Genomic DNA, 15219 nt, shown 5'->3' with positions numbered 1-15219 from the left:
AAGGAATTAAGATGTAGTGAAAAATAGTATAGGTAAGATCTATGTACTACACCCTCAAGCCATGTGTGAGTTTCAAAGGTTGTGTTGTCTGCCCAGTTAAGGATCTCTCCTTGGAAGTGGGAGGGGAAAAAGCTCGTTTTCATTGTCCATGCAGGGAGAGATTTCCCTTTAAGAAGTTACATTCTGGGAAATGTTTTGTATTGTGAAAATGCACAAATTGAAAAGGCGTTTCCCATCAGTTTCAATGTAAAACTTTGGCTGCATTCCAAAGCTGAAGAATTTTGATTAAAAATACTTAAAAATAACTCAATACAAATATTGTAAAAAATAAATGTTAATACTTATATCTTAAAATAACAATATACAGAATGTGCATAATGTACCATTTTAGAGTATCTATTTACCAAAATGTACAAGATATCACTCTCTTTCTCCCTTTGCCCAGGTTTCTACTACACAGCCTTGCCACCCACTCCCTCTCCCATCAGCCTACATTCTCTCCTCTTCCAGCTCTCACTTCTCTAAGCCCCTCTTTTTGTCACCATCTTTGACACCCCCCCCTCCATTCTCCCACCCATGTCCTACCATCTCCTCAATCTTCGCAGGCACTCTCATCACCCTGGCTCTTGTTTAAGATAGTTCTACTTACTGGTCTGAGCAACAACTTGTTGGTGGCCAATGAAACAAAACAAAGCAATTAAATACTTCATTATTCACATTTTTTCTGGTAAATAATTGCTATAAACAGTGGCCTATGACTTCCTTGGTGGAGTTAAGTGGAATTGCTTGTACAATCTGGCATTTTTGTGGTGGGATTGGAGTCTCACTGGGGCAGGATGGTCGTAGCATGTCCAAGCTAGAGGTGCTAGAGCGGACTTGGAGGTAATTCAATGCAGCAGAGCTATAGAAAGATCTGAGTTTGATCAACTTAAGAGCCAAGCTGAATTGAAAAAGGTGGGTAAATCAATGCACGGAGCCGAGGTGAAACGAGGTGAGGAAAGATTGTGCACTGCCCTTATCAAGGTGGAGCCTGAGCCCAAGGCCAGAAGGGACGCAAGGTTTGGACGATTAAAACGATTGGGGTGTCAGAGGTCAGAGGAAAAAGATGGGCTGGTTCAGCTCACTGTTCCATGGGGTTTGCTTAAGTTTGTGCTGGACTGAGGCTGTATCCTGCAACTGGTGTACTTCTGAATTGGCTGCAGTGATGCCTGTCATGGTGAACTTCAATTCTGGAAGCGGTTTGCTTTCTTTATTGTTTGCACAATTTGTTATTTTCTCTCTGCACATTGGATGTTCAGCTATCTTCTTTTGTTTTCAATGTGTTCTTTGTTTCATGGCTATTTGTAAGGAGACAAGGTTGCAGTATGCAGTACAACCTTGAACTTTGTAGTAGAACAAGTGCACTTTGAACTTTGAATTTTGTTCTCACTTCCCTTTGACTAGTCAATATTCTCCTCTGCCAATCAGCTGGGAACTCTTATCCCTTTTTCAGTAGCACTCACTCTTTCACTCTCACTTTGTGACTAACAGAAAAAAAGGAGGCAGGATAAACATATTACTTTCCATCAGACAATCTGTAACTGGTAGGGTGCTAAAGGGATCACTGCTGGCATTCAACTGTTTACAAACTTAAGTGAAAGGTTTGTCTGTATTATAGTAATATTTGCCAGCAATACCAGCTAGGTGGAATATCAAAATTCCAAAAGGACAAAAAATTTACAGCAAAGGATATAGTTAGGATAAGTGGATGGAAAAAATTTAGCAGGTGAGAAATAACATTATGCAGTTTGGTAGGAAGAACACAAAAGCAGAACATTATTCAAATAGAAAGAGACTACAGACAGGGAACCAAGGTGCCCTGGTACATGAAACACAAAATGCTAGCGTGCTGGTAAAGTGAGGAATGAGGAAAGCAAATAGAGTCTTGTTTTTCATAAAAAGAGGATAGAATACAAAAATAAAGAAGTAACACTTTGTACAGAGCATTGTTGAGATTAATGAATAAACACCTGGATTACTGAATACAGTTCTGCTTACTTCAAAAGAATTTGGTGACATTGCAGGCAGTTCGGAAAAGAATCACAGCATAAGGTTAACCCCAATGAAATGCTTAGAGAATAATGAAATGAGATCTTACAGAAACTGAAAGGTCAATGGGAATAGAAGATGAAAGGATGTTCCTACAAGTGAGAACCTAAAGTAAGGAGACATCATTTACAGATAGAGTATTGCATTTTAAGATAGAGATGAGATGGAATTTCAAATCTCTATGGATCATGGAGCTCTGGAACCAGTGTTGTCTCATGTTTATTTAGCGATACAGTGCGGGGTAGGCCCTTCCAGCCCTGTGAGCCACCCTGGACAAACCCAATGAGCTCTAACCTAATAACAGAACAATTCACAATGACCAATTAACCTACACAGTAAGTCCTTGGATTGTGGGAGGAAGCCATAGGACCCAGAGAAGACCCACGCATTCCACAGGAAGATGTAGACACCTTACAGTTGGCACCAGAATTGAACTCTGAACTCCAATCACACCCTAAGCTAACTGCCATGTAGCCCATATTCCAGGCCGAGAAAGAACTCGGAACACTAGGGGAATCAAGTTGTGGAATACAAGAAAGTGGAATTGAAGCCCAGAACAGACCTGACATGAACTTATTGAATGGCAAAGCAGAATTGAGGGCACACTCTGGTGCCTCTTTCTTACATCCGTCAGCTGCCAGGTTCTAACCTCTGAATTCCCTATTCTTTCTACAAGATTCATCTTAAAACCCCTTCTTGGACAAAGCTTTTATGTTAGTATCACCCATTCCAATATATTTCCCTGACGCTGATTACATTAAAGAGCATAACATAATTGTCATTACAGTCCCAAGTACAAGCTGGGCGTGACTGACAGCTATATATTCTTTTAAACTTGGAAAGGACAAGGAAATTAAGCAAGGAAGGAAGAACAGCCACATGGGAAAAAGATACTTCTACAACTTTTTATATTATAAAACACAAGGGTTTCATTAAGGATTTAATTAAGATGAAAAAGCAATTGGAAGATATCTACAGACCTCCAAAGGGCAATGAAGCTGTACCTGGTTGTATAAATACAATCACCAGAGAAGCAGTTTGGTAAAAGCCAGAGTATCATGGAAAATGTTTACTTTTACATAGGTTGGAAAAGAACTGTGCAAGTCATAAATGTATCAAAGCTTGTTCAGAGAGTTTGTTCAAACAAATGATTTAGAACAAAAAGGAAACATGTGACGACCAGCAGAACTGCTTGACAATCTGACACAGAATGAATAATTTTAGATCAGTGAACATAACAGGAACAAAACTGATGTTAGGTTTGGGAAGAAAAAGGGAAAGTCACAAAAAGATTTACTGTTACGAGTTGTCTTCCATGAAACATGAACTATTAACAGGTAAACCTATAAACAGAGGCATTCAAAGGAATATTTAATTCAAGATCAGTATCAAGGACTTTAATGACTGAAGTTTCCACTGTATACTAAATTTTAAAAAAAAGTAAATGAATTACTGCAAGGCAAAACGAAAGGATTGTAAAGTGCAACAACATGAGTAAAAGTAACATTTTATAAATATACTTAAGAAAGGAAGTGACTAAAAAAAAACTATGGACCTATTATAGAAAGGCACAGGCGCTGCAGTAATCATGATAAGGAAATGGTAGGTGTATACTTTAGCAATATTTTTACAGAAAATAAAATACCAATTACAGAAAGAAAACAAAATGAAAAGGAAGATTTTTTTAAACTTTAATGGGGGAAAACAAATCAGATTTAAAATTAGTAAAGTTGTTTTCACCCTGGGATATTAAAAGCAGTGAATGAGAAAAATTAAAGCAGACTAACTTACAATCTTCTGAACATTCTCTTGTTGCAGAAATTGTACAATGGGTTGGAAAATTTAAATATACAGAGCTGATAAAAAGTATTCACCCCCCCAGGAAGTTTTCATGTTTTTTTGTTTTACAATATTGAATCACAGTGGATTTAATTTGGCTTGTTTTGACAGTGATCAAGAGAAAAAGCCACTTTCATGTCAAAGTGACAACAGATCTCTACAAAGTGATCGAAATTACAAATATAAAACACAAAATAATTGATTGCATAACTATTCGCCCTTTCAGGCTGGTATTCAGTAAATGCACCTTTGGCAGCAATCACAGCCTTGCGTTTGTGGATAGGTCTCTGTCAGCTTTACACATCTAGTCATTGCAATTTTTCCCCATTCTTCTTTACAAAACTGCTTGAGCTCTGTCAGATTGCATGAGGATCATGAGAGAACAGCCTTTTTTTCAGTTTGTAACTCCTCCAGCGTTGTCACAGGTCTCTTGGTGGCCTCCCTCACTAGTCCCCTTCTTGCACAGTCATTCAGTTTTTCAGGATGGCCTGCTCTACACAGATTTACAGCTGTGCCATATTCTTTCCATTTCTTGATGACTGACTTAATTGTACTCCAATTGTACTTAATTGTACTCCAAGGGATAATAAGTGACTTGGAAATTTTCTTGTATCCACCTCCTACCTTTTTGTAGAGGTGCCTGGAGAGTTCTTTTGTCTTCATGGTGTAATTTTTCCCAGGACACTGAGTCACCAGCAGATGGACCTGTGTATTTTTACTACAGTCAATTGAAACACCTTGGCTGCACACAGGTGATCTCCATTTAACTAATTATGTGACTTCTAAAACCAACTGGCTGCACCACTCATGATTTGGTGTGTCTTATTAGTATATCACATATGAATACTTAAGCAATCAAGTCTTCTGCGTTTTTATATTTGTAATTAGTTTGGATCATTTTGTAGAGATCTGTTTTCTTTTTGACACACAAGAGTCTTTATCTGTTCATCAGTGTCAACAAAGCCAAAATAAATCCAGTGTGATTCAATGTTATAAAACAAAAAAAACATGAAAACTTCCAGGGAGGTGGGTGACTACTTTTTATAGGCACTGTATTTAATAATGTGATTTTTCAGTGGAACAGAGAACTCCAGACTTTTCAGTTCAATGTCAATTGTACGTACAGCACTAATTTGATGGATTTCTGTCGATGGCATCTCTCAGAGGGTACTGTAGAACAGTGGTTAATGCACGAGTCTCCAGAGGCCTTAACTACTGATAAGGGACTCAAGTTCAAATGGTGTCATGGCAACTAGGAACTAAACTAAAATAAATATACAATGGTAACCATGAAACGACTTGGATCTTTTGTAAAAATCTACGTGGTTCACCCATGTCCTTCAAGGAAGGAAATCTGCCTCTCTTACTCAGTCTGGGATGCACACAACTCCAAAGTCAAGAAAGTGATTGATTGTTCCGTGCTTCAATTCAGAGTCAATTAGAGCTAGGCAATAAATGCAGCCACAAAGAAAGGCATCTATCTCCCGTGAGCAAATAAGCAAAATCTGGCAGATGCGCCTCTGTGTGGGGATGGGTGAGGTCAGGCACTCTCAAAGGAAAAGTGGAGTCTTCTAAATAACTGGGTCTGAAAAGAATCCAGGGCCACATAAATAAATAATTAAAAGTTAGTGTTTAGGTGCAGAATGCAATTAAAAAAAAATAAATCTTGCCCTTGATCTGAAGACAACTGGACAGTAAAAGCATGCGAGTTAAGTTCCAGCTGAACAGGGCTACCTATAGAACTGTGGTCAATTCCAGACAGGGAGCGGTAAAGGTTCGTAAATTGTGCTAAGTTAAGAGTAACTGTTGCATTAATGTGGCTTGTAGCCTCTGAGCACAGTCAAAAGTCATTTTAAACAAGGTGGTTACAATGCAAAAGGGATTTGAAAGAATAGATGAACAGAAACTGTTTCCTCTAGTGATTAAGTCTGAAACAAAGGAAACAACTTCAAATTTCTCATGTATCTTTCAATAAAAGTCAATCAGCCTATCAGGTCATTTGATAACCTATTTCCCAGTAATCTGTTACATAACGTGAGAAAATATTAGGACAAGGAGGAGGCTATTTGGCCCTTCGAGTCTGCTCTGTGATTCAAAGTTCAATGTAAACTTCTTACAAAGTAAATATGCAATCCGAAGATTAATTTTCTTGTGGGCATACTTAATAAATCCATAGAATAATAACCATAACTAAATCAGTGAAAGACTGCAACAACTTGAGCATTCAACCACTGTGCAAAAGACAATGAACTATGCATATACGAAATAATAAGGAATAAATAGGCAATAAAGATCAAGAACATGCACTGAAGAGTCCTAGAAAGTGAGTCTATTGGTTGTGGAAATTCTTCAATGATGGGGCAAGTGAAGTTGAGTGAAATTATCTCCTTGGTTCAAGAGCTTGATAGTTGAGGGATAGTAACTGTTCCTGAACCTGGTGGTGTGAGCCCTGATGGCAACAGTGAGAAGAGAGCATGTCCTGGGTGGTCCCTGATGACGGATGTTGCTTTTGTGTGACAGCATTTCATGTAGATATGCTCAATGATGGGGAGGGCTTTACTCGTGATGGACTGGGCCACAGCGACTATTTTTTAAAGGATTTTCCATTCAAAGGCATTGGTGTTTTCATACCAGGCTGTGATGCAGCCAGTCAATGTAGTCTCTACTACACATTTATAAAAGTTTATCAAAGTTTAAGATGTCATGCCAAATCTCTGCAAACTCCTAAAAAAGTAGAGGTAGTGCTGTGCTTTCTTTGTAATTGCACTTCCATGCAAATAATATCACTGAGGAACTTAAAATTGCTGATGCTTTCCTACTTTTATTCTTCGTTGAGCTGACATTCTGCCACACTATCATTATCCAGTATTATTCCCAAGTCCTGAGATTCACTTAAGTAATCTATCGATTTCTTACTGAGCTTATTGACTGAGTTTCTACAGTAGTGTCTGATACAGAAGTCTAAAGATTCATCACCCTGAGTAAAGAGGTTTCTCCTCATCTCCATCCTAAATGGCTGATATCTTCTTCTCAAACCATGTTCCCTGTCCTAGGCATCATTTTGTCAGGAAAACGTCCAGCCTCTCAGGCTCTTGAGAAATTCTAAGAAAACCTGTTTAAATCACTTCTCATTCTTCTAAACCTAAAAGAAAACTGTCCCAGTATACTCACTATCTCTCAAAGCAATAAAATGGATTTCTGGAAGCAGTCTTAACAAATCTTCATTGTACTCCTCTATGGCAGGTTCATACAGTGCCTTGATAAAAGTATTCAGCGCCCACAATGACTTTCACATTTTACTGTCTCATTTTCTACATTTAAAATATATTGGAGTAGGATTTTTTTAAGCTAATTTACAAAACACGCATGATGTCACATCAAAAGAAAAATCCCAAAGCCTGTCAACAATTTACTAAAAATTAAAAACCAAAATTGTGAGGCTGAAAGACTATTCATCCCCTTTGTAATTCCTACGCTAACTTTCCTTAATATTACCTTACCAACTCACCCAATTTGTTCATGTAGAAAATTGGAGGATTGCCTGGTTTCAACTAATTAATAAAAATTAGTATTCTCTCTCTCTCTCTGTAAGATCCAACAGTATGGTAGATTTTCAACAGACCAAACCAACATGAAGACAAAAGAGCATCCAAACAAGTCAGGGAAATGATAATGGAGAAGCACCAATCTGTGGAAAGGTACAAGTCTATCTCAAAGGCATTGAACATACCTTGAAGCTCAATGCAGTCCAACGAAAAAGTGGAAAAAAAATTAAACCACAGCCACACTGCCTAGATTACACCGTCCCGCTAAACTTAGTCAGCAGAGAAGAATGACACTTGTAAGAGAGGCTACAGTGATGTCAACAGTCACTCTGATGAGCTGTAGAGGTCAGTGGCTGCAAATGGAGATGAGGTTCATGGCTCCAGAATCTCTAAGGCCTTGCACAAAACAGTATTTATACAAGAATGGCAAAGAAGAAGCCCTGACTTAAAAATAAAGCATATCCTTGCCCATCAAGATTTTGCAATGCTTCACTTAGAAGATACCGTAAAGACGTAGAAGGTGATCTTGTGGTCTGATGAGAATATAGTAGAACTCAAAGTGCACTGCAGATGCTGTGGTCAAATCAAGACGTACAAAAAAACTGGATGAACTCAGCAGGTCGGGCAGCATCCGTTGAAATGAGCAGTCAACATTTCGGGTCGAGACCCTTTGTCAGGACTAAAGAAGGAGGGGGCAGGGGCCCTATAAAGAAGGTGGGGGGAGGGTGGAAAACCAATCAGAGGAAAGATCAAGGGGTGGTGGAGGGGAAGCAGGGAGGGGATAGGCAGGAGAGGTGAAGAAGGAATCTAAGGGGAAAGCACTATGGGTAGTAGAAGAAGGCAGAATCATGAGAGGTGATGGGTAGCTAGAAGAAGAGACAGAGTGAAGGTGGGATGGGGGAAGGGAGAGGGAGGGAATAACTGGAAGTTGGAGAATTCGATGTTCATACCAAGGGACTGGAGACTACCCAGATGGTAGATGAGATGTTGTTCCTCCAACCGAAGTTTGGCCTCATCATGGCAGTAGAGGAGGCCATGTATGGACATATCTGAATGGGAATGTGAAGGGAATGATGGGAATCGGATATGTCCATATGTGGCCTCCTCTACTGTCATGATGAGGCCAAACTTCAGTTGGAGGAACAACATCTCATCTACCGTCTGGGTAGTCTCCAGCCCCTTGATATGAACATCGAATTCTTCAACTTCCAGTTATTCCCTCCCTCTCCCTTCCCCCATCCCACCTTCACTCTGTCTCCTCTGTCTCCAAAATCTGGTATGGATTGATGGGAAGATGAATGTTACTAAATAGAGAGATCCTGGATAAAAACCTGCTAGCCTCTGTCAGGAAGCCTAAACTAGGGAGGAAGTTTGTCTTTCAGCAAGAAAATGACCCAAAGTGCACTGGCAGAGCAACCACGGAGTGGCTTTGAATGCAGAAAATTAATGTCCATGAATGACTCAGTCAGAGTCCTGCCATTAACCCAAACAAACACCTCGAGCAAGACCTCAAGATTGCTGTCCACCACCACTCCCCAATTAACCTGGCACAGCTTGAGCAATTTTGCAAGGAGTAATGGGCAAATCTTGCTCCATCACATTTTTCAAAGCTAATAGAGAATTATCCAAAAAGATTACTGGCTGTAATAGCTGTGAGAGGTGGTTCAACTAAGTATTGAGCAAAGAGGGATGAATGAACTGCTGACATTTCAGTTTTTAAATTTTTAGTTTTCCATGCTCTATCATTTTCCCTGTTTTTTTTGGCTCTATTGTGAAAAAAGGAGCATGTGATTCACAAGTTAAAATTCTCAGTTAACTTGATAAAAACCCGGGTTGCAATACTCATTCATGTGAACAAAGGGTTAGGGCTGAATACTTTCTTAGGTAAGGAAAGCAAAACTATACACATGCTCCAGGCTGCATCTCAACAATACAATCTGTAATCAAACCATCTCATAATAAAAGGAAACATGTCATTTGCCCTCCTAATCACTTGCTGCACCTCTGAGACTTATATACAAGCACAACTAGATCCTTTTGAATAACAACACTACGCAGTATCTCATCATTAAACAGTTACTCTGCTTTTCTCCTTTGTGCATCAAAGTGACTTCACATTTTACCACGATACCCGACCTGCCATGATCGTGTCCAATTCTCTAAAAGCCTCTTAATATCCTCTTCTGTACACATGCCACCAGTTCAGTATCATCAGCAAGCAGGAAAGTAAAAGACCATGACCCCTCAACCAAATCAATGATCGTGAATAGCTGGGGCCCGAACATTAATCCCTGCACTAGTCGACTGAGCCCAGCCAGCCCAGCTTATCCTGGCCCTCTCCTACCCCTTCCCCATTTACTTTCTGTACGATAAACAATTCCCAATCCATGTCAATCCAAAACAATCCCTTATTTCTGATTAGAGTCATTACATGTGTTCCAATCTTGTTAGTCAATCTCCTGAAGAAGGGAGTCCTGAAGAACGGTCTTGGCCCAAAATATTGACTGGTTGTACATTTCTATGGATGTTGTCTGACCTGCTGAGCTCCTCCAGCATTTTATGTGTGTTGCCAGTTAACTTCCTATCTGGAATCTTATCCAAAGCACTGAAGTCAAAATACAGCATAGTCACTCATTCAGCCTTATCTATTCTACTAGTTACACATAGAAAAGAATAACAATGAGATTAATCAAATATGATTTTCCCTTTATTGTTGATTCTTCTGAGTACCAAATTTCATTTTAAGAAGTTATGTCATTATGTCTGGTACTTTCCCCACCACCTATATTAGGCTAAGAAGATGACACTTCCTGTTTTTTCTCTCTCAAAAAGTAGGGTCACATTTTCAATTGACAGGAACAATTCCAGCATCTACAGAATCTTTCAAGATTGCAACAAAAGGATCTACTGTCTCTAACACCATCTCTTTCAAAATTTAGGACGTAATCATGGATATATCAGTGTTCATGCTTACCGACCTCCCTTTTTGTCAAATACTGTATTTATTTGCTTCAATTCCTCACTGGACCAACTAGTTTCTAATATATCCAGCATATCTTATGTGTTTCATTCCTCTACCATTTCTTTTTTCCCCTTCTATAAATTATCCTATCTTTATCTACAAAGGCCTCACAGTTGCTCTTGCTGCTCTGTGTCTTTTTCATACCAATAAAAGCTCTTGCTGTTCGTTTGTTTCTTTCCCATCTACTCTCATATTTTATCTTGCAATTCATTATCAATGTTACTGTTCTCGTTCATTACGTTCTGAAATATTTCCAACCATAGGGTCCTCCACTACTTCTGACTTTTGATATGTTCCTATCTTTAATGTTTCTAGTTAGTCGTAGATGAATTTCTTTTCCTTTTGGGCTCCTGTGCATTGAAAGAACTTGCATTTTTACAATTTGCTCATTATTTGTTTAAATGCCCGTCCACTGTCAAGCCTTTCAACACTGCTACCTTTTTTTTCATTCTGTCAACCTTCCCCCTTAGATTGAACACTGTAGTTTTACATCAAACTACATCACTTGCATACTTAAAAGTAAAATTCCACGATATTATGGTCATGGCCCCTCAACAACAAAATCTTTCTCTCTTAGATTCTTGCCAACAGCTTCCTGATTCACTGACCACACATCTACATGAAGAATAACTTACCAATTAACCCATCAACCAACAAGTCTTTGAATACATGAGGAAACTGGGAATTCTGGGAAACTGGGAAACCTAGGGGAATTCTGCGTGGTCACAGGGAGAAACCACTGGAGCTTATTAGGGTTAAGGGTAAAATTGAGAAGCTGGAAATGACACTACCAAGAAGCTATAGATGCTGGGCTCAATTGAAAATAGCAAGGCAGAGATTTTTATTCATTATCAACAAATGATGAGCAAAGACATGCATAAGGAGTTAAGGTGTTGAGCAGCCGTGATCTGCTAGAATACAAGTTGGCCTGACACTAATAACCATGTTACTCCAGCCCGTGCCAACACACGTCAATGACATTGTATCCTAGCCCACCTTCATGCTGCAACTCCCCCTCCCATAATAAACAATGAACAGTATCACGGGAACCGGCTCCTCCCCCCAGGCCACAATGTCTGTGTTGAGCATGATGCCAAATTAATCTGTTCTGCCTGTGTATGATTCATATTCCTCCATTCCCACCTGTTATACCTACTTTCACAATCACGTCAGCAGTACACTCCACACACCTATACCACGCTCTATGCAAAAAAAACCTGCCCCACATCTTCTCTTTAATTTGCCTTCTCATCCTAAAGCTATGCCTAGTATTCAACAATTCTACCCCAGGGGAAAAGATTCTAGCTCTGTACCCTTTCTGTGCCTCTGATTCGTCAGGTCCCCCCTCAACCCCTGATGCTCCAGAGAAAATAATCCAAGTTTGTCCAATCTCTCCTTACAGTTAACACCCTCTTGGGTGTTTACTATCCTGGTAAAACTATTCTGAAATCTCTCTACATCCTTCCTGTAATGTGGCAACCAGAACTACATGCAACACTCCAAGTTTTATACAACTGCAACGCGATTTCCAGACCTAAAGTCTCTGCTCCTAACAATGGAGGTAAGCATGCAATACACACATATAGCATATTCAGAGCTTAGCCCGAATTCTGTTGTGACATCACTTGCATCTGATTCTCTTCCTGTGCCCAGTTAACAACCCAAGCATGAAGCAATCTGTACCACCCAACAGTGACCTCTTTGTACAGCCGCCACTGCTATCCAGTCCCTTATGCTAATCTCCATCACAGCTCTGTCCACACTGAAATTCTGAACTACTACTTACTCACCTTCGCTCCAGAGCAACGCACAAGAACCAGTCTAAACTGTTTTCTCTTCTTTAGTAATCCTCGTAGCTCCTGGCAGCACTGGTACTTCCCAAGGTCCACTGTCTCTTCGCACTGAGCATCACCCTGAAACAGCGGAGAATGATTCTCAGTAAGCAGATTCCAGACTCTGGCGACAGTCCTCAAATCCCAGTGAAACATCAGCAATGAGAGCCAAAAACCTTGCTCAGCACGAAGCTGTCTCAAAATCCCGAGAGACTGATGCCAACGCTCTCAACTAAAACAAAAGCATCCCCAGATCCCAGGCGCAAACCTTAGAATAACCTTCAAATGTCTGGGCTGAAACAGTTCTGGAAAACAACCAAGTTCAGATCCTCGACCTGTAGGTTAGGCAGCATGGAAAGTGGTCCTTCAACCCAAAACAGCTATTTAATCAACAAGAAAGTTAAACTGTGCACTACCCCCAGATACTCAGGGGAAACTAGAGGTAGTCCGAAATGCCTGGGCTGAACCAGTTTAACGGAACCACTCCCAAAGGTAAACGAGGGACAGACCTCAAACGTCCAGGTTAATCCCAAAATGCAGGGAAAACCAACAAGATGGGCCAAGACTAGAGACCTGGTGAGTACAGAGACTTGCCCTGACGTTACCTGCTGCTCGTAGATGAGGAGGCGGCCTTTGTCTAGTCGGATGTAGCGCTCCTTCCAGGCACCCCCGAGGAGCCCACGGCTGCACTGCTTGCGGACCCAACCAGCCTGGCCCGGACTGCCACCCTCCTGGTAACACAGATACAAAGACAGTGTCAGTTGGGAAGGAAGAGACTCTAACTGTCATCGCCTGAGATAGGATAATCTGGATTATGAATCAACTCCAATCCCTAGACCTGAGATCCTCCACCGCCAACTCCCTTAACTTCAGCTCCAGCCCCGAGCCACCTCTTGTCAGTCAGCACAGTCATCCCCACAGAGGCAGACTAAGCTCCATCCACAGCTCGCTGGAGCCTTTCCCCGGGTAGGGTCTCCAGGACGACAGACCACGGACTCGCTGACCAACACCATCACCCTTTAGACACGGCCCCAGACCCGGGCTGGAATGCCCGAACCCAGCCCACAGTGCCCTCGCTCCGAGCCCCGGCCTCAAATCCAGACCCCGATCCCAGCAGACGGGGACGGCGCCACTTCCAGGCCCCGACCCCACCCCCAGCGGACCGGGACCCTCGCCAGGCGCAACCCCCGGTCGCAGCACGAGGAGTGCGGCAGGCGAGGCCCGGCTCGGACCGCGGCGGCCCCTCACACCCACCTCTCCCATGCCGGCGGCTCAGTCTCTGGGCAGGGACGGTCCGAGCTCCGAGCATCCTGTGAGGGGCGGCCCGGGCTCGGCGCTTCCTCTCTCTGACTCACCGCGCCTGCTTCCGGCAACAGGCCGATCGCGGGGGGAGGGGGAGGGGGTGAGGGAGGAGAGGTGAGTTACGGCTGGGGGAGGCCGGCAGAGTATAACGGAAAGAGAGAGAGAGAGAAGCAGAGTATAACGGAAAGAGAGAGAGAAGCAGAGGGTAAGGGAAGGAGGGAGGGAGGCAGAGGGGAAAAGAGGGAGGCAGTGGGTAATGGAGGGGCGGGGAGAGGGAAGGAAACAGAGGGTGACGGAGGGGAGGGAGGCAGAGGATAACGGAGTGGAGGCAGGGGGTATTGGATTGGAGGCAGAGGGTAATGCACGGCAGGAGTAGGGAGGGAGAGAGTGATGGATGGGTGGGGAAGGGAGGGTAGGGAGGCAGAGGTTATGGGAGTAGAGTGGCAAGCTAGGAGGGAGTGAGATAGAGGGGTTAGGGAGGGAGGGTTTAGGCATAGAAGGTTGGAGGTTTAGGGATGGAGTGAGGGAGGAAGTGGGAAGAAGGGGAGCAAGAATGGAATGAAGGAGAGGATCGGACAGAAGGATCATGTAGGGATGGACAGGTGAGTGAGGGAGGGGTAGGAATGGAAAGAGGGACTGGGGGGGAGGGGAAGTAGAGATGCAGGGTGTGAAGGAGTAAAGGTGGGTCAAGGAGGGAAGGAGTGAGGGTTATGGAGTAGGGAAGGTGTAGGATGTAGAGTGGAAGGGAGGGAGGGGCAGGGGTTAAGGGCGGGGGTAGAGAGGGAGAATGGATAGAGGGAGGGGGAGAGAGATGGAGAGGGACAGATGGGATAGAGAAATTGAGGAACAGAAGGTAGGAACGAGAAGGAAAGGTTGTGGAGGGAGGGGTTAGAGAGAGGTGGGAGGGAGGTTGAATAGAGGGCATGTGTGGAAGGAGGAGGGGTACACCAGAGAAAGCCATTTTTTCCTAAGCCCATGCTGGCCTTTTGTACAAGCATGTATGAGCATTTCTAATTTGTCTTGTTTCTTGGCTTTTTGCTTGTGGTCCTACAAAAACATTTCCAATGGAAAGAAATGACTTCTCCTTCAGGCACTTATTGCAGATCATTGTTATTCATCAAATGAAACAGATTATCACGGAATTGCATAAAGTTTAGCACGCTGAAGATCAAAAGCAATTCTGCTGGTCACCCTCCTTGCCCTGTCTCCAATGCTCTTTTAAGTGTTTTTTTTAGATGCCCATCCAAGCCTCTTTGCATTGCTATGGTTAAATCTGCTTCTGTTTCTACCCTGGGATTGTAAACCAGATCCTAACCAGTCACTGATTAAAGATTTCTTCATGGTCCAGGTTCACAAAGTCACACAGCACAGAAACAAGTCCTTCAGCCCAACTCATCCATGCTGCCCAAAATGTCTATCTACGTTAATCCCATGTCCCTCTAAATTTGTCCTAGCCATGTACAGTACCTGTCCAAATGTTATAATTGTACCTGATTCTGCCAATTCCTCTGGTAACTCCATACACTGTCCTCTTTCCGTGTGAATTAAGTTGCCCTTTAGAGCTCTTTTAAATTTTACCGCTCTAGATTTA

At 42.2% G+C, this 15219-nt stretch overlaps 1 protein-coding gene across 2 annotated transcripts in view; it reads right to left on the bottom strand.

The window, feature by feature from the left end:
- The window catches only part of LOC132382426 (pleckstrin homology domain-containing family O member 2-like), a 54775-nt gene extending 40905 nt beyond the window's left edge, over positions 1 to 13870 (bottom strand). Inside the window, exons 1-3 of one of the 2 annotated variants that reach the window (XM_059952605.1) lie at positions 13581 to 13870; positions 12932 to 13057; positions 12285 to 12407 (exon numbers count right to left, since the gene is read on the bottom strand). In XM_059952605.1, coding sequence (XP_059808588.1) covers positions 12285 to 12407; positions 12932 to 13057; positions 13581 to 13589 — 258 coding nt within the window. In that variant the 5' untranslated portion in view covers positions 13590 to 13870. The remainder of the gene's footprint in view (positions 1 to 12284; positions 12408 to 12931; positions 13058 to 13580) is intronic. The other variant, XM_059952606.1, reaches the window with a different exon arrangement.
- Between the last annotated feature and the right edge of the window lie 1349 nt (positions 13871 to 15219).

Source organism: Hypanus sabinus, chromosome 28 (assembly GCF_030144855.1).
Source record: "Hypanus sabinus isolate sHypSab1 chromosome 28, sHypSab1.hap1, whole genome shotgun sequence".
Lineage (NCBI taxonomy): Eukaryota > Metazoa > Chordata > Chondrichthyes > Myliobatiformes > Dasyatidae > Hypanus > Hypanus sabinus.
Note: the sequence above shows the minus strand (reverse complement) of the source record. Positions and strands in the feature narration are given on the sequence as shown.